Raw genomic sequence first — 21,033 nt, 5'->3', positions numbered from 1 at the left:
GCCGGGCCGGGCGGAGGGGACCTGCCACCGCCCCTCAACTCTACGGACTCTTCGCCGCAGACTCGCGGGGCTGCAGCCCTGCGCCCCGTCGGACGCCTCCGTAACCCGCGGAGGGCTCGCTCCGCCGTCACCCCCGCCCCGTGACCTCCTCGCAGGACCCGGCAGCGCGCTCACACGAGGGTGTTGTGGGTACAGGCCGTCGACCCTGTGACCGGCCCGGGGCCCGGGGCCCGGGGCTCGCCCCCCACCCCGGCCTGCCTTCCCAGGGACTCCTGCCTCGTAGATTGTGGGCACAGACCCGTGACCTGCCGCCGACACCCCGCCTGCGGACTCTTCACTGCCGGCCCCTCCCCCAGGCCCCCTCGGTTGGCCTCCCCCTGCGAACACCCCTTTGGGCGTCTGGCAAGCCCCCCATCCCCGCCCGAGGTGGGGCGGCCTCGGCAGCCATGCCCGCCCTGGGCCCCCTGGCACCCCGCCGCTTCCTGGGCACCCAAGCCGGGGTCTAGCAGGGGGCCAGCAGCCAAGGGGCTGGGGCCGGAGGCAGGTCGGGATCCAGCTCCCTGCCGGGGAGGGAGCAAAGATGGAGCGGCGGGAGGAGCAGCCGGGGGCTGCAGGGGCTGGAGCAGCACCAGCCTTGGACTTCACTGTGGAGAACGTGGAGAAGGTACGAGGGCCCGGGGGTGGGCCGTCTGGTGACAGAGCAGAAGTCCTGGGGCCCGGCTCGGATGCCAGAGCCAGGCTTGGGCCGGCTGCCTGCTGGGCTGGTGCCCCAGGGCACCTGGCACTTGCTGCCTCTCTGGGCAGGGCGGACAGCAGTGTGGTGGCCTCCGAATGGGCTATTTTTGGCTTTCCTTAGATATGGGTTCCCTGTGGCTACTCTAGGGTCTTGGGATGGTCCCTCCAGGGTGCGGGTAGCCCAGACCTACAGCCAGCCTGGCTGTCCTCCAGCTCCATGGGAACTGCATGAGCAGCGCAGTAGGAACCCGGGAGACCTACAGCTCAGTCCCCGGGAACCATACAGATGCTGAGCCATCCTGGATCTGTGTTGTGACCCAGCGGCTCAGGAGATAACCCGAGACTGAAACAGCCCGGGCTGTTTTCCCTTTTTCTTGGGGAAGGGTCCTTCTTGTGTTGGATGGAGGCCAGACCAGTCCTGGGCAGGCAGGAAGGGCTGGCCCCCTTTGTTTTGTGCTGGGTCCAGGGGGTTCAGTCCTGCTGGCAGCTTCAGGGTCCCTTCCCTGCTCTCCTGCCCACACAGCCTCCTGTCATGGCCTCCCCAGGCTCTCCCACTGCCCAGGCCGTCTTCTTTGAACTGTTTCTCTGGCTCTTTACTGTGTTCTGCCCCAGGGGGGCCTGGGATGCAGAAATGCCTCCCTGCTGGGATGAATGGGAAGATTGGGGTACCACGCAGGAAAGCAAGGAATGGTTGCAGATACTCATTTGTTATTCTTGAGCCCTTTTTGCCATACCACATGATGGGAATGCATCCCTTCTGCCTTGCTCTGCCTGCCTCAGCATCCCCGAGGGGCCAGACAAGGGACAGTAGCTGTAACTTGCCATCAGAGGTATGGATATGGCTAAGCCTACATAGATGGATCCTGCTTAGGGAGTCAGAGTCCTGACCTGGCTGTTCCACCCCCTGGGACTGGGCGGTGTTGGCATGGTGGCGCTCTCTTCCGTGTGCTACCAGGGAGACAAACCACTGTGTTCTTGCTGTGTGAAGTCCCTGTGGAATTGGGACCCTGGAGATTTGGCTAGTTGAGAGCTCCAGACAAGACATTTGCCAGGGCTCTCGGCCAAGACTTCTTCACTAGCTTTTCGGACCCTCACATGTGCTCTCTGAGGGGTGTCCTCACCCTCCCTTCCAGTACGTCTCTGGCCTACGGCCGCCTGGCAAAGTCTTAGTCCTGCTCAGATTTCACACTGGCTTTGGTGCCAGCATCTGGAGTGACCTAGAGATGATGGGAAGCTGAATAGGACTCTTGGAGTTGATGGGAGCAGCTGTGCCTGGGAGGGTCACAGCCCCTCAGGCTGTTCCATGCTCTTTTCAGGCTTAGCTTCATCCCTTTGGAGCCATTCCTTCAACCTGGGCCTTATCCTTTACCTCAGGTGCCTCCCCTTTGGAGAGCTCAGCCTCCGCTTTTTCTGCTTTTTTATGGAGGTTCACTCTCTGGCCCATAGTGTTTTGCTATAAGAAGAAGAGAATATGGCAGAGCGTGGGCAGAGTTCAGGCTCTCAAGATGTCAGTAGGACCCTGGGCCCTTCCTGCTGAGCCCCTCGGTCAGAAACAAAGAGCAGACTTGCAGGACCAAGTCATGCCCTCTGTTCTGGGCTCTGGCAGGACCCAGAGTGGTCAGCACTTGCTCAGTCCTGTGCTGTCCTGCAGGCGCTGCACCAGCTCTACTATGATCCCAACATTGAGAACAAGAACCTGGCTCAGAAGTGGCTGATGCAGGCCCAGGTCTCCCCACAGGCCTGGCACTTCAGCTGGCAGCTACTGCAGCCCGACAAGGTGCCTGAGATCCAGTACTTTGGGGCCAGTGCCCTACACATCAAGATCTCTCGCTACTGGAGTGACATTCCCACTGACCAGTATGAAAGTCTAAAGGCACAGCTCTTCACCCAGATCACCCACTTTGCTAGTGGCTCCAAGATTGTGCTGACTCGGCTGTGTGTGGCGCTGGCCTCCCTGGCTCTCAGTATGATGCCTGACGCTTGGCCATGTGCTGTCGCAGATATGGTACGGCTCTTCCAGGCTGAGGACTCACCGGTGGATGGCCAGGGCCGCTGCCTGGCCCTACTGGAGCTGCTGACAGTGCTGCCAGAGGAGTTCCAGACAAGCCGTCTGCCCCAGTACCGCAAAGGCCTGGTGCGGGCCAGCCTGGCAGTGGAGTGTGGGGCTGTCTTCCCATTGCTAGAGCAGTTGCTACAGCAGCCCAGCTCACCCAGCTGTGTGCGTCAGAAGGTGCTCAAGTGCTTTTCCAGCTGGGTGCAGCTGGAGGTACCACTGCAGGACTGTGAGGCGCTCATTCAGGCTGCCTTTGCTGCTCTGCAGGACTCGGAGCTCTTCGACAGCAGTGTGGAGGCCATTGTCAATGCCATCTCGCAACCTGATGCCCAGAGGTGAGCTGGTCCCCATCTTCCCAGAGAAGGACAGCTTGTTTGGCCATCCATCCATCCATCCATCCATTCAATAAACACTAATTGAGTGCCTACTGCATATGCGGTCCTATGCTGGAGATACACAAGGAGGCAAACAAGACACGGTCCTTATGGTTCAAATAGGGAGACAGACAACTAACCATCCAACGAATTATTCATTACAGTATTTGACTCTTTCTTCTTTTTCTCTCAACCAATCAGTCGCCAAGTCCTGGCTGTTCTGCTCTTGACCATATTGCAAATCTATTTTTTCCATCTCCACTGCCACCACCCTAGTCCAAGCTGTCATCATCTCTCTCCCCAAATTACTGCAGAGCTTTTTCACTAGTCCCCTGGTTTTTACTCTTGTACCCTTTATTGTACACCCAGCAGCTGGAGTGATCTTTTGGAAATGAGCGAGTTTGTCCTTTCTGTTCAGAACTCTTCAGTGGCTTTTCACAGTTCTTAGGATGAAGTTCAGAATCCTTAATGTGATTCACAAAGCAGCTGCACAGTATGGCTAACCTCTAGCCTCTTCTCATGCTATGCTCCTTTCTTCACTCTCAACAATCTTTTCAGTTCCTCGAATGTCCCATGTTCCTCCTAGCCATCACATGTACTTGACATATCATCTCTACCTCAGCTGAAACTTCTCTTTCTTGGGAAAGCCATCAATGATTTTTAAGACCAACTTTGGTCTTTTTTATTATTTTATCTCAGAGCTCTTAGTGTTTTTTCTTCTTAGCCTATAACACAGTTTCATTGTAAATTAGTGTATGTCTCTCCATTGGTTTCTCAGCTCTGTGAGGACAGGCACTGTGTCATTTTATTTTGTCACATTATGCCTGGCAGCATTTGGTAGCATTCAGTATTTTTCAAACAGATGAAAAGTAGGAGTTGCCTGAGTGGCGAGAGGTGGGAGTGGGGTGGGAGAGACCAGGGGAGGAGTGAGTGTTCCAGGCTTCAGGAACTAAAGCAGGGGCATGGCCTTGGTGGGCAGCACCATAGTTACCTACAAGGACCTGAAAGAAGGTGAATACGGTGAGGTGTTTGTGCAGCAAACGCTTGTTGAGCATCTGTGTTGAGTGCCAGGTGCACAAAGTTGAATTGGTTGACTTCAGCAGGCCAGAAGGTCACAGTCTAATAGACACATAAAGGGCAAGTATGGTCAATGAGATGAGTGCTATAATGGAGAAAGTGGGGAGATGTAAGAGCCCAGAGGAGGCATTTAACCCCGTCTTAGGGTCGTGAAAGGCTTCCCAGAGGAGCCTGAGCAAGGAAAGGGCATTGAGAGAGCCTGGTGAGTGGTGATGCTTAAACAGCATGGTTTAAGGGCCAGTTGTGGGAGGTTTGGGTCCAGATCATGCAAGACCTTGTCAACCAGGCTTAAGATTTTGGTCTTCATCCTGAGGAGGATGTAAAGATATTAAAGAATTTCAAGTAGAGAAAATGGCATAATGAGATTTTTAGTATAAGTCGGATTGGCCAGGGCAGGACTGGAGACAGCAACACTTCAGAAATAGGGTGCCTGAGTGGCTCAGTCATTTGAGTGCCCAACTTTTGATCTCAGCTCAGGTCTTGATCTCAGGGTCATGAGTTCAAGCTCTGAGTTAGGTTCCACACTGGGCAAGGAGCCTACTTAAAAAAAATAAAAAATAAAAAAGGAATGAGAGATGGGGCTTCAGAAACCCTTAATAGAGTTGGAGGGGAAAACTCTGAAAGAGATAGCTTCAAAGAGTGGTCAATGGCTCCAGCCTTGGCATTAGTCACCTCTGACTTTTGAATCCCAGATGGTCCACTCACTAGATCTGAGACCTTGGATAAGTTACTTTTAAACCTCAGTTTCGGGACACCTGGGTGGCTCAGTGGTTAAGCGTCTGCCTTTGGTTCAGGGCATGATCCTGGGGTCCCTGGATCGAGTCCCGCATCGGGCTCCCTGCATGGAGCCTGCTTCTCTCTCTGCCTGTGTCTCTACCTCTCTCTGTGTGTGTCTCTCATGAATAAATAAATAAAATCTTTAAAAAATAAATAAATAAACCTCAGTTTCCTCATCAGTAAAATGTGTGTGATCATATTGACCTCACAGAGCTGTAAAGGCTTAAATAGGATAGTGTGCACAGGGCCCCTGGTACTCTATAAAGAATATTTTGGTATGAGGATCAAAGAAGAGAAGGTCTGTGAAAGGTTTCGTGTGGTTCCTGTACCCCCCATAAACAGCACTTGCTAGTATTTGGTATTGTTACTGCATTGGCAGTTAGTGTATCTTTCCCGTGGTTTCCCAGATTTTCCAACTCAAGGTGGGTACCAAGTCTGAGGTCTAGCCTTCCTTGGCAGCCTGAAGCTCAAGTGCCAGCTGGGCTCAGACAGTTGGTGGCCAAGGGGGATTGCCCAGGGCCACTGCATGGGTGATATGGGGTGTCCTTGGATACACCCAGGTTTACCCGCCCAGCCAGTCTCGAGGGCTCTGGCAGGTAATTGATGCCTCTTTTCCACTGAACGAATGAGCGAACAAGGAGCCAGTGAGGGAACCCACAGCCTCCTGAGCGCCCATTGGCTGCAGCCCCCATGGTTGCTTAGCAACTCTCCCCATTTTCTCAGCTCTCCTCGCGGAGCTCTAATTGCAGGTCTGGGCTGAGCTCAGTGTGAGTGGCAGCCAGCAAGTCCCAGCAGCCCTGCCCCGGCAGCTTGAGCTGACCAATGGAACTAGGCCTCTTGAACCCAGTCTCAGCTACGGCCTTAAAAGACATCCTTGCTATCTCCCTCCCCCAAACCTAGAAACCTCTGGAAGCCTCAGACTTGCCCTCTGTCTACTCACAGTTCTTAGGAGCAGGTGCCCAGCTGGTAGGAAATCTAAACAAGGGCTTCTCCTATTGGTGGGCTGCACCCAGCCTGGTGTCAGAGTTTGGGCCTTGCTCTGTTGAGTCAAGTTTCCTAGACTTTGGCTTGAGAAAGTCACCTGTGGTTTTGAGTCTTGGGTCATCCAGCCACTCTCTTCCCCAGGTGTCCTGACATTGGCTCTCCCCTTGGCTAAGCTTGCACTCAGGGCCCCTCATTCCCGCTCTTCCACAGCTGCTGCTGCTTGCGCAGCTCCCTCTCCGTTGGCTTTCTTTTTCTTGAAACGTGTTTTTAATCTTGGAAAAGCTTTTCACTGGGGGCTGGGAGAAAAAAGAAGGTGAATTAAACAGGCTCTTGGGGGGCTCCCATCAGTTAGAATTTGAGATACGGACTGAGATTTGCATAGATCCTTTGGGGAAATTCAGGTTGGGCCCTGAAAGAGCAGTCCTGCAGCAGAAGCAGCTACCTCAGCCTGGAATTTGTCTCTAAGTTGCTATATCACCTTGAGTAATACTCTGAGCCCTTCTGGACCATATTGTCTGTAATTTAGCCTATTATGCAACTCAAACATGACAAATCAAGAACCCAGTGAAGATTGGGTACCTGCTGTGTACATCAACTTTGGGAGGTGTGAAGGAGCCATGGTAGGGATGCGTTGGGGATAGAGCACTACTTCCTGCCCCCATCTCAGCTGCTGGGGAGCTCGCAGGCCATGGCTTTGGCCCTGCCCCTGCTCTTTGTGCTGGAGTCTGGCCTGAAGGTGCCCATTGTCTGGTGGTGCGGCCTGTGTCAGGGTCATGAGACTGAAGCTATCCCAGCTGTCTCCAGGCAGCACCCTCTAGGGCTGTCTCTGGGTTGAGGGTATCCTGGTGTGGACACCTTGTCCCACCAGAATAGAGATTTGAAGAAAGCCATTATCCCTGGCTGGTTGCCTCTTGTTTTCATCCTACCCTTGAGGTTATGAGGCTATCTGCCTAGCACTCTGCTTAGGGCAAATGCAGATAGAACTCCTCTGGCCCATCAGTCCCCCTGCCTCTCCATAGATTGCTCTGGTGACATTGTGATTGGTAGCGGAGGGGTCTCAAGCATCTGATTCCGCCACCCTCTAAGGGCATCACTTCCTCTGACTAGTCTGATCTCCACAGAGCTGGCCGCTGGGGAGGGGTACAGAGAGATGGAGGTAGTATTCTCTCCGTCTCCTTTGTATACTGCACTTCTCCTGCTCCCCCTTTAAGATCATTATGCTTCAGGACTCTGACTTGGACCCTCTTTTTTTCTCATTCAGTGCTTGCTTCCTGGGCAATGCTCATCTACTCCCATAGCTTCAATTACCAGCTGTTTGCCCATGACTGTGTCTCTTGCTCTGACTTCTCCCTTGGGCTTCAGGTTTTCATATCCAACTCTCTGGACACTTCTATTTGCAGATCTCACCAGGTACCTCTGATTCAACATGCCTGACACTGAACTTAGCACCTTCTGGGCTCCCATTACATTTATTACTCTCACCTTCCACCCATTCCTCTTGACCTCAGTAAATAGCTCCATCATCTACTTAGTTGTTCAGCCAGTAACCTGAGAGGTGTCCTTAATTCTTTCCCATTGTTATATCCAGTTAGTCAGCAAGTCCTGTCCATTTTGCCCCTTAGCTGTCTCCAGGTTCATCATCTATTGCTCTCCCTTCGTACTGCCACCAGAGTATATAGGAATTAGGATTTGGTGGTAGGGAATGGAGTGGACTGTGGGGATTGCTGTCAGTGCCTCCTGATGTCTTTATTAGGGCTCCTAAGTCTGTATTAACTTCTCTGTCTCCCATCCTTGTGCAATCTCCCTTAACAGCATCTATGTTAGTCTCCTAGAGGAGCTATAATAAAGTACTGCACACTGGGTAGCTTTAAACAACAGAAATTTATTGTCTCACGGTTGCAAAGGCTAGAAGTCCAAAGTCAAGGTGTTGGCTTCCTCTAAAAACCTGTAGGAGAACCAAACCTTCCTCATTCCCTTCTAACTTCTGCTGTTTGCTGGCAGTCTTGTTCCTTGGCTTGCAGTTGTATGACTCCAATCTTTGCCTTTGTGATCACGTGTCATTCTCCCTGTAAGAGTCTGTGTTCATGGTTGTTTTCATACAAGAATACCTGTTATAGGGGGATCCCTGGGTGGCTGAGTGGTTTAGCGCCGCCTTCAGCCCAAAGCATGATCCTGATCCTGGAGTCCCAGGATCGAGTCCCACATCAGGCTCCCTGCATGGAGCCTGCTTCTCCCTCTGCCTGTGTCTCTGCCTCTCTCTCTCTCTGTCTCTCATGAATAAATAAATAAAATCTTTAAAAAAGATAAAAAGAATACCTGTTATATTGTATTAGAGTCCCCCCCCCCGCCCCGCACCCCACCATGACCTCATCTGCAATGACCCTGTTTCCAAATAAGATTGCATTCTGAGGTATTGGAGGTTAGGACTTCAACATATCTTTTTGGGGGATACAGTTCAGCCCATAACCGTCTGCCCTCTGCCCCCCCCACCGCCAAATTTATGTTCCTCCCACATGTAAGATATGTATATCTCATTCCAACTTCCCCAGAAATCTTAAGCCATGCTAACATCAACTATAAGTCTAATTAGAGGACATAATTCAACCCATTCAACACTCACCTTCTCATACTTCCTTCCTGGAGTTCTCCTGGAGGTCCCTGACTTAAGGGTTTTCCTGATATGGGCAGCATCAAAGCTGCCCTATAGGCCCTGACCTCTTTTTTGCTTTGGGTTTAATGTGGGGTGAGTGCTTTGCTGGCAGACAGAGAATGTGCCTCTCTCTCAAAGCTGGTGGGGGATAGGCAGAGGGCTCTGATGAGTCCTTACCTCATGCCTCCAGGTATGTGAATACACTCCTGAAACTCATCCCGCTGGTGCTGGGACTGCAAGATCAACTGCGACAGGCAGTGCAGAATGGGGACATGGAGACCTCCCATGGCATCTGTCGCATTGCTGTGGCCCTGGGCGAGAACCACTCCCGGTAAGGAGTGGGGCAGCTGAGGGTGGGATAGTGCCCTCTAAGAGGTAGAGTTATGGAGTCCTACTGGGGGAGGTGGAATGACCTTACTATACCTCCTCCTTCCAAGGGCCTTGCTGGACCAAGTGGAGCACTGGCAGAGCTTCCTAGCCCTTGTCAACATGATTATGTTCTGTACTGGCATCCCTGGCCACTATCCTGTCAACGAGACCACCAGTTCCCTGACCCTCACCTTCTGGTACACGCTGCAGGTGTGTCTGTGTGAGCTCTAGTAGGACTAAGCTGTAATGATAGGAGGTGGGTCATAGGCTTCTGGGCCTAGTGCCTCGGTGGCTAACTTCCTTCCCTGGCTCTCTCAGGATGACATTCTGTCTTTCGAGGCAGAGAAGCAGGCTGTGTACCAGCAGGTGTACCGGCCAGTCTACTTCCAGCTGGTGGATGTACTTCTGCACAAGGCTCAGTTCCCTTCTGATGAGGAATACGGATTCTGGTCCTCAGACGAGAAGGAGCAGTTCCGAATTTACAGGTGATGGTAGCAGGCCAGCCCTACCTCTAAATAGAATCCTGAAATAATGAAGTCAATAAGAGGAGGAGCCCAAGGCCAGGCTTCCTGAATCCTGGGGCTCCTTTCCCTACTCTCTAGGCACTTTTACAGGGTTGTGAGGGAACTGGGTGGGCTCCTGGGCTTGGGGGCAGGATCCGGGCATTATATAAGGTCTTCATCTACTTCTTAGGGTGGACATCTCAGATACGCTCATGTATGTGTATGAGATGCTGGGGGCCGAGCTGCTCAGCAACCTCTATGAAAAGCTAGGCCGTTTGCTCACCAGCTCAGAGGAGCCCTACTCCTGGCAGGTATTTCCCAAGCCTGATTCCCTTAGCCCTCCCCCAAACTGTCATGCCCTTCCTCAGCCAAGCCAGTGGCACCCTCTTTCCTCAGCACACAGAGGCCCTGCTCTATGGCTTCCAATCCATCGCAGAGACCATCGATGTCAATTATTCTGATGTGGTGCCTGGGCTCATTGGCCTCATTCCACGGATCAGTATCAGCAACGTGCAGCTGGCGGATACTGTCATGTTCACCATTGGTGAGACCTGGCACATACCCATGAGCACATTTCCAGAGCCACATGCACCCATCCCCAGCCGTAGTCAGCCTGCTGGTTCCTGTCCAAAATGGGAGAGACACACATGCCCACACACACACACACACACAATCAGCATGGCAGCCAACTGACTGTCCTGGCACATCTAGGGGTCCTTCCCACAGTGTTCTGAGCTGCAATTCAGTGAGGCTGGTTTGCTGTCAATGGAACAGCAGCACTAGGTCTCTTCTGAGTAACTCCTTCCTGCTTCTCAGCTATAAGGCTCCTATTTAAGCATGTGCATGCATATCTCCCTATTCAGTATGAGGGCTATAACTTGATCCTGCCAGAAGCTCTGCCTACCTCACAGGGACATAGTACAAAGCCAGCCTGGCCTGCCTCAAATATCTCCCATCTTCCTTCTTCCTCCAGGAGCTTTGTCTGAATGGCTGGCTGACCACCCTGTCATGATCAACAGTGTTCTGCCCCTCGTACTGCATGCCCTAGGCAATCCTGAGCTCTCTGTCTCTTCTGTATCCACCCTCAAGAAGATCTGCCGAGAATGCAAGTATGACCTGCCACCCTATGCTGCTAACATCGTGGCTGTCTCCCAGGTATGCAGGGGCTGGGGTGAGGCTGGGTCTCAGGGCACATTATCATGTGGAGTTAGGGCTCCTCTCCTGACTCCACTGGTACCATATTCCTTTTGTTTACCTCCAGGATGTGCTGATGAAACAGATCCACAAGGTGAGCCCAAAAGTTTCTAGAGGATCCTTGGGGATATTATGGAAATCTGCGGAAATCCTTTTCTGCCTTTTTCTACCCCTTGTCTTTTATTCTGTTCTTGGAACCTTCCCTCAAGAGGTTCATTCTTCCTACCCATGATGAGATGTGTCCAGGATTGACTCTCCATGTTCTGCTCCACAGACAAGCCAGTGCATGTGGCTGATGCAGGCACTGGGCTTCCTGCTGTCAGCCCTGCAGGTGGAGGAGATCCTTAAGAATCTGCACTCACTTATCTCGCCCTATATCCAGCAGCTGGAGAAGCTGGCAGAGGAGATAGTGAGTGAGCTTGGGTGTGTGTGTGTGTGTGTGTGTGTGTGTGTGGCCAGAAGGCAGGGGTGGGCTCCCCTTTGTGTGGGCTGTGGCTGTCAGGGCATAGGGTTGGAGTTGGCAGTCAGGGCTGGGGTCAGGGGCCAAGCTGGGGCTGGGAGATCCAGAGCTTGGTTTGATTTTCCCCATAGCCTAATCCTTCCAACAAGCTGGCCATTGTCCACATCTTGGGGCTTCTCTCCAACCTCTTCACCACACTGGATGTCAGTCATCATGAAGATGATCATGAAGGCTCTGAGCTCCGGAAGCTGCCAGTGCCGCAGGGACCCAATCCCGTGGGTGATGTTGCCATTGTCCCACCCCCACCACACACCCTGTGGGAATGTCATTGTTTCTCCCCAATGTTATGGGTAATATTTGCCATTGTTCCCTTGGCCCCATGGGGCATGATACATTTAGTCCTCTGACCCTGTGAATGACCTTATCATTGCCACTTACTTTATAGGGAGTGATGTCATTGTCTCATCCAACCCTGTGTATGATATGGTCTTTGTCCCCAGTCCAACCAGGGTGATGTCATTGTGGTTTCTCCACCCCATGGGGGACACTGGCATTATCCTTCAGCCTCCTAAGTGATGTAATTATGGGCCCCTGTTTAACCCCCTACTTCTACTTCACTATTCACTGTCCCCAGCAGGCACAGGGAAAGCTTACTTGCTCTACATGTAATAGTTCTTGCCTTTGAGTTGCTCCCTGTCTAGAGGAAATACATATAAACAGATTGTCACAAAGCGATGTGATAAGTACTGTGGTAAGCTCAGGCACAGGGGTGTTGGGGTGGCCACTTACAAGCTGTTTGATCCGGGGCAAGCCTCAGCTTCCCTTTCAAAACTATGAATGTCAGACTGGCTGGCTTGTTCATCTCGTAGAACTACGCTAGATGGCATATGTGGTCTTGAGTGAAAGTACTTGGCATACTGTAAAGTTCTGTGGAAAAGTGAGAGACTGTTTGGATCATTGTTCCCACAGTTTCTCCCAGAGAAAAGGAAGCTACAGCATCCTGGCTCCTCTCCTCGACTCCTCACCTTAGTTTCAGGTGCCCTTTTGGCTCTAGACCAAACTTGGGCCAGCGTCCTCCAACAGAGCCCCTTCTCCTTCCATGGTAGTCATTGTCCTGCCTTCCCTCACCTCCTAGGACCTCAGTCTGCTCTCTGCTCCCTCTACCATATATATGCTACCATATATGTGCATCCCTTGGGACTCTCCACCGGTGGCCTAGGGTCTCTAGATGACACAGCATCTCTACTTCTTCAGGGGCTAACCCAAAGGCTTTTGGCACTAAAAGGATTTTTCTGAGCAGAAATGGATAGGGAGTGATTTTTTTTAAAGGTTACAGTTTTGGTAATTTTCTGAAGCCCTCATAGTATCCCTGCTTTGCACTTTGACGCTTCCTATAAAATGATCCCTAGAATTCAGAATATCCTCTTTCATTCATGAGGATTTCAACAAACCACTCCTTCCCCCAAGGTCCCATCCATTGAGTCCCCAATGTCCAGTCTAGGGTAATAGGTTTGAACTTCTGGCCTGCTTCGTATTATCAGGTCCATCATGGGTAGGTGAGAGTGATGGCGGGGGCACCTCACTTCTTCTGTGTCTTCAGGTGGTTGTGGTGTTGCAGCAGGTCTTCCAGCTTATCCAGAAGGTGCTGAGCAAATGGCTGAATGATGCCCAGGTGGTGGAGGTAAGCCTCAGTCCTTGCTCTCTGTCCTCATGGTGACTGCTTAGATATGGAGCAGGAGGAAGGTGTTGCTGCCCCAGCTTGGCTTGCAATGGTCTGGAGAAAATAAAGGAAGTGAATCCTGCCCTACAGGTACAAGGAATCTTTTGGGAAGATATTCAGAACTTCCCAATATCACAAGAAATGCTTCACTGAAGAACTGTGATGTTGGGTCTGTGACAGTCAGGGGTCCGCTTTGTAATCAGAGACCTGCCTTTGGTCCCTTTTCAATTCAGGATTTTCTTGCTATTCCCGCTTTCTGAGAGGAAATGGTGGAGATGTAAGTAGCAAGACTTGAGTTGCAAAGTTCTATCCTGTGCCCCTGTGAGAAGGGCATTTTTGCCTCCTGCCTTTCACGGTGAGGGTCAGACTTGTTTACCTTTCTTGATTTGCAGGGTCAGGCCAGGGTTATAGGTAAGAGTTCCTCCTTAGGCCTTCTCTGTGCAGGGCCTCAGTTCTATTCCAGCTGATTATGACCTGCTAACCAAGGTCCCTTTGCTTTCTTCCTTTTCTCTTTATTTTTTTTTTTTCAATTGAAATGTATCTGATGTTTAACATTGTTTAAATTCAAGGTGTACAGTATGTGGATTTGATGCAATTCTACATTATAATATGATTACTGCTGTATGATAATTAACACCCCTATCAAGTCACACAATTATAATTTCTTTTTAGTGGTTGGAATAATTAAGATCTAGTCTCTTGGCAAGTTTGATGATCGTAATAGTGTTGTTTATCTCATTCGTCCCGTTGCTTCCTTCCCAAGGCGGTGTGCGCTATCTTTGAGAAGTCTGTTAAGACGCTGCTGGATGACTTTGCCCCCATGGTGCCACAGCTGTGTGAGATGCTGGGCCGGATGTACAGCACCATCCCCCAGGCCTCTGCTCTTGACCTCACTCGACAGGTAGGCCTTCTGACTGAGGCAGCAGTGTTCTAGATTTCATCCTAGTTAGAGATCTGACCCGGGGATGGGGTGGGTGGGTAGAGTGGGGTGAAGGGCTGCCCTGGCAGGGATCCTGACCTGCATTCCAGGGATGCTGGCCAGTTCTTGATGAGACAGGGCCTCAGCTGACCAGCATTCCCTGCTTTGTTGTAGCTGGTCCACATCTTTGCTCATGAACCTGCCCACTTTCCCCCAATCGAGGCCCTCTTCCTGCTCGTCACCTCCGTCACACTCACTCTCTTCCAGCAAGGTAGGTCCTGACCAGGGTCTCTGCTGCTGCCGCCACTGCCACTGCCTCTGCTTCCCTGACTGGGGAGCCAAAGCTGCCCACTCTGTTCTCCTCTGTCCCCTGAGTTGCACATGGGACTTGGTGGGAAACTTATGGGATCAAGCACAGCACAACTGTCACCCTACAAATAGCTGACACCTTAGGTTGAAGTGGATAAGAGAGTGAATGATGTCTTCTACTGGCCTCCTGGGCTCAGGGCCAGTCTTGATGTGGGGGAAGGTGGGGCCAGAGCTCTGAGGGACTTGGGGAACTAGGCTGGCTCCTTTTCTTTGGGATATAATGAAAAGTGGAAAGAGCATGGGCTTTGGAGTCAGATAGACCTAGATTTTAAGCTCATCACCACCAACTAGTTGTGTGACCTTGGGCAAGTCACTTACCTTTGCAGAGCCTTCGTTTCCATGTCTGTGAAATGGAGATTTCATGTACTTGATAGAATTGTGATAGGTATAAAAGTAGCGTTTTTTGGTCCCCTGGCTTGGGGTTTTTGCACATGAAGTGTTCAGGGAGTGCTGGTTCCTTTCCCTACATTCTAGGCTAACACTCTATGGCTAAGGCCCCAGCACTCTATTCTCTGTGGCCCTCTGCCTAAGAGAGCTGGGAGCAGGGGGCTCCAGGCTTCCCCTGCTGTCTAACCCAGGCTTCTAACTTGGAAAAGAAATGGCGCTACTTCACCAGCCTCATGAGTCTTGCCTGGATTTGTAGTCACGGGTTGGGAGCTTACCAGGGATTTCAGCTGGAGCCAGAGTGCTCTCTGCTTCTGTCCTCAAGTGTGTGGTCCCATGATGCTGGCCTCTGCTCCAGTGGGCCATGGGTAGGTGCAAAGTGGGCAGAAACTTGAGCCAGAAACCGGATGTGGCCATCCTTAACTCCACCCCTCCCACTCCTCTTACTCAGTCAGGAGCAAGTCTGGGTGGTTCTGGCTCCTGATTATCCCTCCATCTGCCTACCTCTCCCCTCCCTCCATGACCACACCTCCGTGTAGGGTGTCTGGATCACCTCAACCGTCCTCTAACTGCTTTCTCTGGCATCTGCCCTTCTCCCCAGGCCATTCTGCACCCTGCAGGTGTAATGATCTTTAGACTACACACATCTGAGTATTTTCCCTCCCTGGCTGGAAACCCTTTCATTGTTCTCCATTACCTCAGGTTCTCATCCCACTCCCACCCACATGATGCAGCTCCTGCATACTCGTCAGTGTCTTCTGCCAGCGTCCCCAAGATACCAGCAGTCCAGCCACACTGACTTCTCCTTTCCTGTGTCCCATTTGATCCTCTGACTGGAATGCCCTGTGCCCTTTAATGGGTGAGCTCTCACTCTTCCATGCCTTACCCATGCATCAGCCCTCAGAAGCTTCTCTGGGGCCAAATTGGGTGCTACCGACTTCGTGCTGAAACTGCATCACATACGCCCTGCTGATACAGCACCAGTCATACTCAGTGATTAGCTTTCATGTGTTTGTCTCTCTCCCTAGACTAAGCCCCTCAAGGGCAGGGTTGAGTCTCTTCTTTCTGCATCCTCGGTACCCAGAACAGGGGCAGCATAGAGCAGATATCAGGCGCTGTTGAAGAGAGGAGAGTGAGGCCTCTCTGCCCTCAGAACCTTTCTTCCTCACTGTCTGGGGCCCACTGCGAGCAGGGTGGCTGCTGGACATCAAACATGCTGTCCACAGGGGGACCCCAGGCATGGGGTACATTGGGCCTCACTCTCCAGGACTTGAGTAACTCAGGGCTCAGATGTGAAGGAGATGGGCTTTATCAGTGGCTCCTCATAGCCTGGAGAAGGAAGCAGGAAAGAGATCATTATCTACAGTTGGGGAAACTGGGCATTTGTGGCTTGCACAAGATCACACAGCTCCTTAGTGGTGTTTCAGACAGATATTTGTGCAGCGCCTCCTCCTGAAAGTGGAACAGCCCAAGCAGGAGCTCCAGACACATACCTTGTCCTTGCTGCAAGTGTCAACAGCACTGGAGGCAGAGTAGTGTCCAACAGTAGTCATATTTGTTGGGCTTGTTGGTTGTCTTGCAGGACAGGATGGCCCCCTTACCTGTTATGCTGTCCCAGTCTTCCCATTCCTTTCTCAGCCTCTGCCCTCCCCACTACACCATGGGGTGATATGTTGACTGGTTTCCCTCTTTCTTTGTGTGTCCAGATGGGGGGAGCTGGTCTTCAACCCTGAGCCTGGCTCTCTGCTGAGTCGGTGTTCATGTGGAGGGACTTTGCTGGGTGGGGCTCTCATTTTTGGCCTCATGATACGGTTTCTTCCCCTAGGCCCTGCCGGTAGCTTGCCCAACCATCCCCACCGCATATTGGGCTCTGCCCTAGCCAGAGAGGAGTCCTCTGGTTTAAGTGGACCCAAGTGACTCCTTTCCCTGGCCAGACCAAGAGCCCTAAGGCCATCGAAGTGAGAGGGCATGTGCTCAGGCCCTAATGACCTCACCTTTTCACCTCACCCCGAAGCGAGCGGGGCGTCCGAGGGAGTTACCAAGGACTGCCTCCCACCAGCCTGCCCTCCTCTTTGATGGCTAGTGTTGGGGAGATAAGTGCCAGGAGGCAGTATAGGGGCACCCCAGCCAGCCAGAGGCCTCAGCAAGAGTGTAGGGGTTGTCTCTTCAGCTCTGTGGAGTCCAACATTGCTCCAGCACCAAAGGATCACTTGGGGGACTGGCCTGAGGAGGAGTGGGGAGTAGGTGGAAGGCCCCTTGGGAGGGAGCTGGGGCAGGCCCGTCCTTCACTTTGCCGTCTCTTTCTGTTGGGCTTCTCCCAGTTCATGGTTTTTGTATGTTTTGTTTCTTTATCTTGCTTCCTGCTGCTCATGTGCCCCCACGCTGTCTCCCTGCAGGCTCTCAGTCCCACATAACTATATGAGGTTGAGTTGCTGTTTGTATAATTTTTTCTTAAGTTCCATCTTTATTATATTTTAGGGCCCAGGGATCATCCTGATATTGTTGATTCATTTATGCAACTCCTGGCACAGGTGTGTTTTAGTTTTATTCATTCACGTTCTGTTCTCTCTCTTTCTCTTTCTCTTATGTTGAAATTCAATTTAAGCCTATTTTTAGCTTTCTGTTGACAAATTTTTTTTCTGTTCAGTTGAATAGAGTTTCTTCATCTGTTTCCGTGGAAGTTGACAACCCAACATCCTCCTTTAGTGCCCCTTTGCCTCAACTAGCTCATTCTTCCACCAAGACCAGGGAGAGGCCATCCCGAAGGGAGGGAGCTGGGCTGGCCTGGGCGGGGGAGGGGGAGTAACTGTGCCCAGCAGCTCCTGTGCAGCTGGGGTGCCCGAGAAGTTCAGGGGTAAGATTGGAGTTGAAGGGCCTGGGGTTCATTGTCCCCGTGCTCCTGCCGGGAACTGCCTGCCTCAGTGCCCCCAGCCTGCTCTGAAGAGGTGGCCAGGAGGAGCTCTGAAGGGAGGGGCTGAAGATGAATGTGCTGGGGTGGAGCCCTGAGTCGGGCTGTCAGATGGGTTTGCTGCTGCTGGGGGACGGGGTGCTGGCTCCATTGTGAGACTGCGTTGGGATGTGTTTGTGTTTGGTGTGTGTTTAAGTGTGTTGGACCTTATTTGTGTTTTGAGTTTAGTTTGGTCTGGAAACAAATCATGTAGCTGCTCTAAGTGGTATGTGTGTTGTGTTGGGATAAATGTGTTAAGTGTGGGCACGTGCATTGATGAATGTTGTATGTTGATGTGCATTAGGCATTAATGGGGTTTGAACAGTGATATGTGTTGGAGGTGTGTGTATTGGACTGGGAGTGTGTATTTTGGTGGAGGAGTATATATTATGGTATTACTATGTCTGTATTAGAGGTTGTATGTTGTGGAAGATACATGTGTTGAGCTGTGGGGACATGGGGTTAGTGTGGGGACAATGGGGGGTTCCTGTGGGTTGGGGTAAATGATGTGTTTCTTTGCTTAATCATTCCACAAATATTTACTGGGTGTGTAATACATGTTTGGTACTCTGCTAGATGCTGAGGATATAATGGTAAGCAAAGGCAGGCACAGTTCTTACTCTCTTAGAACTTATAGTCTAGTGGGGGGATGGGGTGCAGGAGGAGGGGAGAATAGGGAGTATGTTCTGGGCCTGGATGGACACGTGTGTGGGTATCTGTGAGGGTGCATCTTTAGGGGTGAGGGCGTTGACGTGTGTGTTTGTGGATGGGTGTGTCGGGAGAGTACATGTGCTGGAGAACTGGGTAGTCTGAAGGTGTCGGCATGTGGATGTGGCTGGGGGATTGGGGAGGTTTGGGAACCTGAATATGTAGCAGAGTGTGTTGCGAATGTGGGAAAGTATGTATAAAGGATGTGATAGAGGTGTGTTAGAGGGTAAGTAGGGTGTTTCCAGAGAGGGTGTGTGTGGCAGTGTTTGCACATGAGTGAACATGGGGGAGTGGAAGGTATGTAAGGGGCTGGACGGTTAGGGGTCTACATGCTATGGCATTGGGGGGCTGCTGGGAAGCAGCAGTGTTTGATGACTGCTGGAGCTGTGCAGAGCATCTCCTGTGACCTGAGGATGTGCCATTCGTGTCCCGGTACCACTTGGGGTGGGCTCTCTGCCCCCTGTACTCCTTCCATTCCCCCCACATGGCAGCACTGACTCCTGGGCTGGATGTGGCTGAGAAGGGCCTGGACACAGGGTATCCTGGTTGAATGGTGGGGCCGTGGCTCCAAGGCTCCTACCCTACTTTTCCTCTTCCTAAGCTGGAGGGTGTCTGAGGAATGCAGGCGGGATGTGGGAGGGGGGCTTTTGGACTGGGCTCCGCATCCAGCTGCCATCTCTTCTTCCTGCTGTCCTGTTAACAAATCCAGAGGGCTGGCTACCTGGAGCCTGCAGGAGGTCTGGCCTTGATGGAGGGGAAAATAAAAGAGTTTTCTCAGGGAGTGACTTGGGACCCAAGCTTTCTGTATTGTGACACCCTCTCCAACCTCTCACACACACCTGTGCATTCATGTACACATACATGTACATAGCATCCCCTGGCTGCTCCCCTCCTGGCTGACTGAACTGTGGGGTGGTTTGGGTCTCCCAGAGATGGCTGGGTGGCTGATTTTGGCAGCCTGTACCTATGGTGCGTGAAGTTGGGGCCTGGGGTGGCAGGTGAGTGGGGGGTAGGGGGGATGGTCCTTGGAGCTGGTTGGGGCTGGGCTTACCAGCTCCACCTCCTGCAGGCTCTGAAGCGGAAGCCAGATTTGTTCCTGTGTGAACGATTGGATGTCAAAGCTGTGTTCCAGTGTGGTAAGTGGGGTCAGGTGGACAGGAGGGCCTGGGGCCCCCTCGGAAGGATCCTTAGGCCCCATCTGATCTGCCTCTGCCTCTCCCACAGCTGTGCTGGCCCTCAAGTTCCCCGAGGCACCTACTGTCAAGGCCTCCTGTGGCTTCTTTGTGAGTCCCATGCTGAGTCCTGAGCCCCCACCACCCCTATACCCAGCCCTGCCCTGCTCAGGACTCCAGAGGGTAGGGGTGTGGTGTGCAGGTCTTGTCTCCAGGGAGAATGGGGGAAGAGCTGAGGCTGACCGGCCTCTCCATCCTCTGTAGACAGAGCTGCTGCCTCGGTGTGGGGAAGTAGAACCTGTGGGGAAAGTGGTTCAGGAGGATGGCCGTATGCTGCTCGTAGCAGTGCTGGAGGTGAGATGGAGCCAGTGTTTGGTGGGGGCTTGAGGGGGGTGGGGTAGCCCTCACTGCTGAGGCAGCTGCCCTTCTGGGAAGCTTGAACCTTTGGTTCCCTAAACTCTCTCTGACTCTGTTTCTTCATCAGTTAAATGGCTGACAGTTGTTAGGGTTGCTGTGAGGAGCAGCTGGCTCTCAGAAAACAGCACTCACTTGCCATGTGCAGTTTGGCTGAGGAACTGTCCAGGAGTGGGTGGGGTGTGGCTAGGCACCTTTGATGCAAAAGGGGCAAGGCCCTGGTATGCTGAGAACCCATCTCCCTCAGGCCATTGGGGGCCAGGCCTCCCGCAGCCTCATGGACTGCTTTGCCGACATCCTATTTGCTCTGAACAAACACTGCTTCAGCCTCCTGAGCATGTGGATCAAGGAGGCACTGCAGCCACCTGGTTTTCCCTCTGCCCGCCTCAGTCCTGAACAGAAGGACACCTTCAGCCAGCAGATTCTTCGGTGAGCAGAGCTGGCGGGGCCTGGGCTTGGGTCCAGAGGAGGGGGTGGTGCTGGTGGATGGTACTAACCTGATCTCCCTTCCCTTCTTCAGTGAGCGAGTGAACAAGAGGCGGGTGAAGGAGATGGTGAAGGAATTCACACTGCTGTGCCGGGGGCTACATGGCACAGATTATACAGCTGACTACTGAGGGGCGCCCCACCCCCCGTCCCACCCACACCTCCTCCTCACCCCTCCCTATCCCCAAAGAGTAAACCTGGATCTTCACTGCATTGCTGTCTCTGCTTCCTTTCCTCTGCCACCATCACATAACTGGGGGAAGGTCTGGGGGAAGGATGGGAGGATTTTTAGATCCAGGCCTTAATAGGGAGTTACAGGTCCAACTTCTAGATCCTAGAGTGGAAGGGGTTCCCTGTAGCCAAGCCTACTAGGCTGGAGCCATTCATAATACTGCCATTGCCGTTGGGTTGGAGTGGGACTGCAGTAGTATCAGCCACCTCCTCCCCTACTGCCACCCATTAAATTAGTCCCAGCATCCATGCATGCATACATTGATTTATGTGACATTCAACAATGCTGAGTGTTAGCCCCCTAGTTTTGCCTTGCTTTGTTCTGTCTGAACAAAGGCTGATCTAGTCCATAGTCACCATGTTAAACTCGGAGGATGGGACCAGTAAGGGAAGGCTGCATGGAGGAACTTTCATTTCTGATGGAAATGGAAGGTTTCCTAGGTAGAGGACTTGGGACTTTTGGCCAGAAATGAGGTGGGGCGGGATCCAGCTAGGAGGGAAGAAATG

General features: G+C 52.3%; 1 protein-coding gene across 3 annotated transcripts; it reads left to right on the top strand.

Moving 5' to 3' along the window:
• The first annotated feature begins 531 nt into the window (after positions 1-531).
• On the top strand, positions 532-20,508 carry IPO13 (importin 13). Of its 3 annotated transcripts, XM_025420402.3 has the most exons (20): positions 532-664; positions 2,387-3,123; positions 8,841-8,981; positions 9,088-9,229; positions 9,338-9,504; positions 9,713-9,833; positions 9,919-10,066; positions 10,496-10,677; positions 10,784-10,810; positions 10,991-11,125; positions 11,308-11,451; positions 12,777-12,857; positions 13,660-13,797; positions 13,990-14,086; positions 17,047-17,099; positions 19,293-19,359; positions 19,448-19,506; positions 19,660-19,749; positions 20,057-20,238; positions 20,330-20,508. In XM_025420402.3, the coding sequence occupies exons 1-20, from the start codon at positions 581-583 to the stop codon at positions 20,424-20,426; spliced, it is 2,892 nt and encodes a 963-aa protein (XP_025276187.1). In that variant the 5' UTR covers positions 532-580; the 3' UTR covers positions 20,427-20,508. The 3 variants fall into 3 exon arrangements, 2 of the variants coding, with proteins under 2 accessions (XP_025276187.1, XP_025276188.1); XM_025420403.3 differs by lacking the exon at positions 11,308-11,451; XR_007402265.1 differs by lacking the exons at positions 17,047-17,099; positions 20,057-20,238; positions 20,330-20,508 and having other exon boundaries at positions 19,660-19,740.
• Positions 20,509-21,033: the final 525 nt, after the last annotated feature.

This window comes from Canis lupus, chromosome 15 (assembly GCF_003254725.2).
Source record: "Canis lupus dingo isolate Sandy chromosome 15, ASM325472v2, whole genome shotgun sequence".
NCBI classification, from domain to species: Eukaryota; Metazoa; Chordata; class Mammalia; order Carnivora; family Canidae; genus Canis; species Canis lupus.
This window is presented reverse-complemented; position numbering and strand designations above follow the sequence as displayed.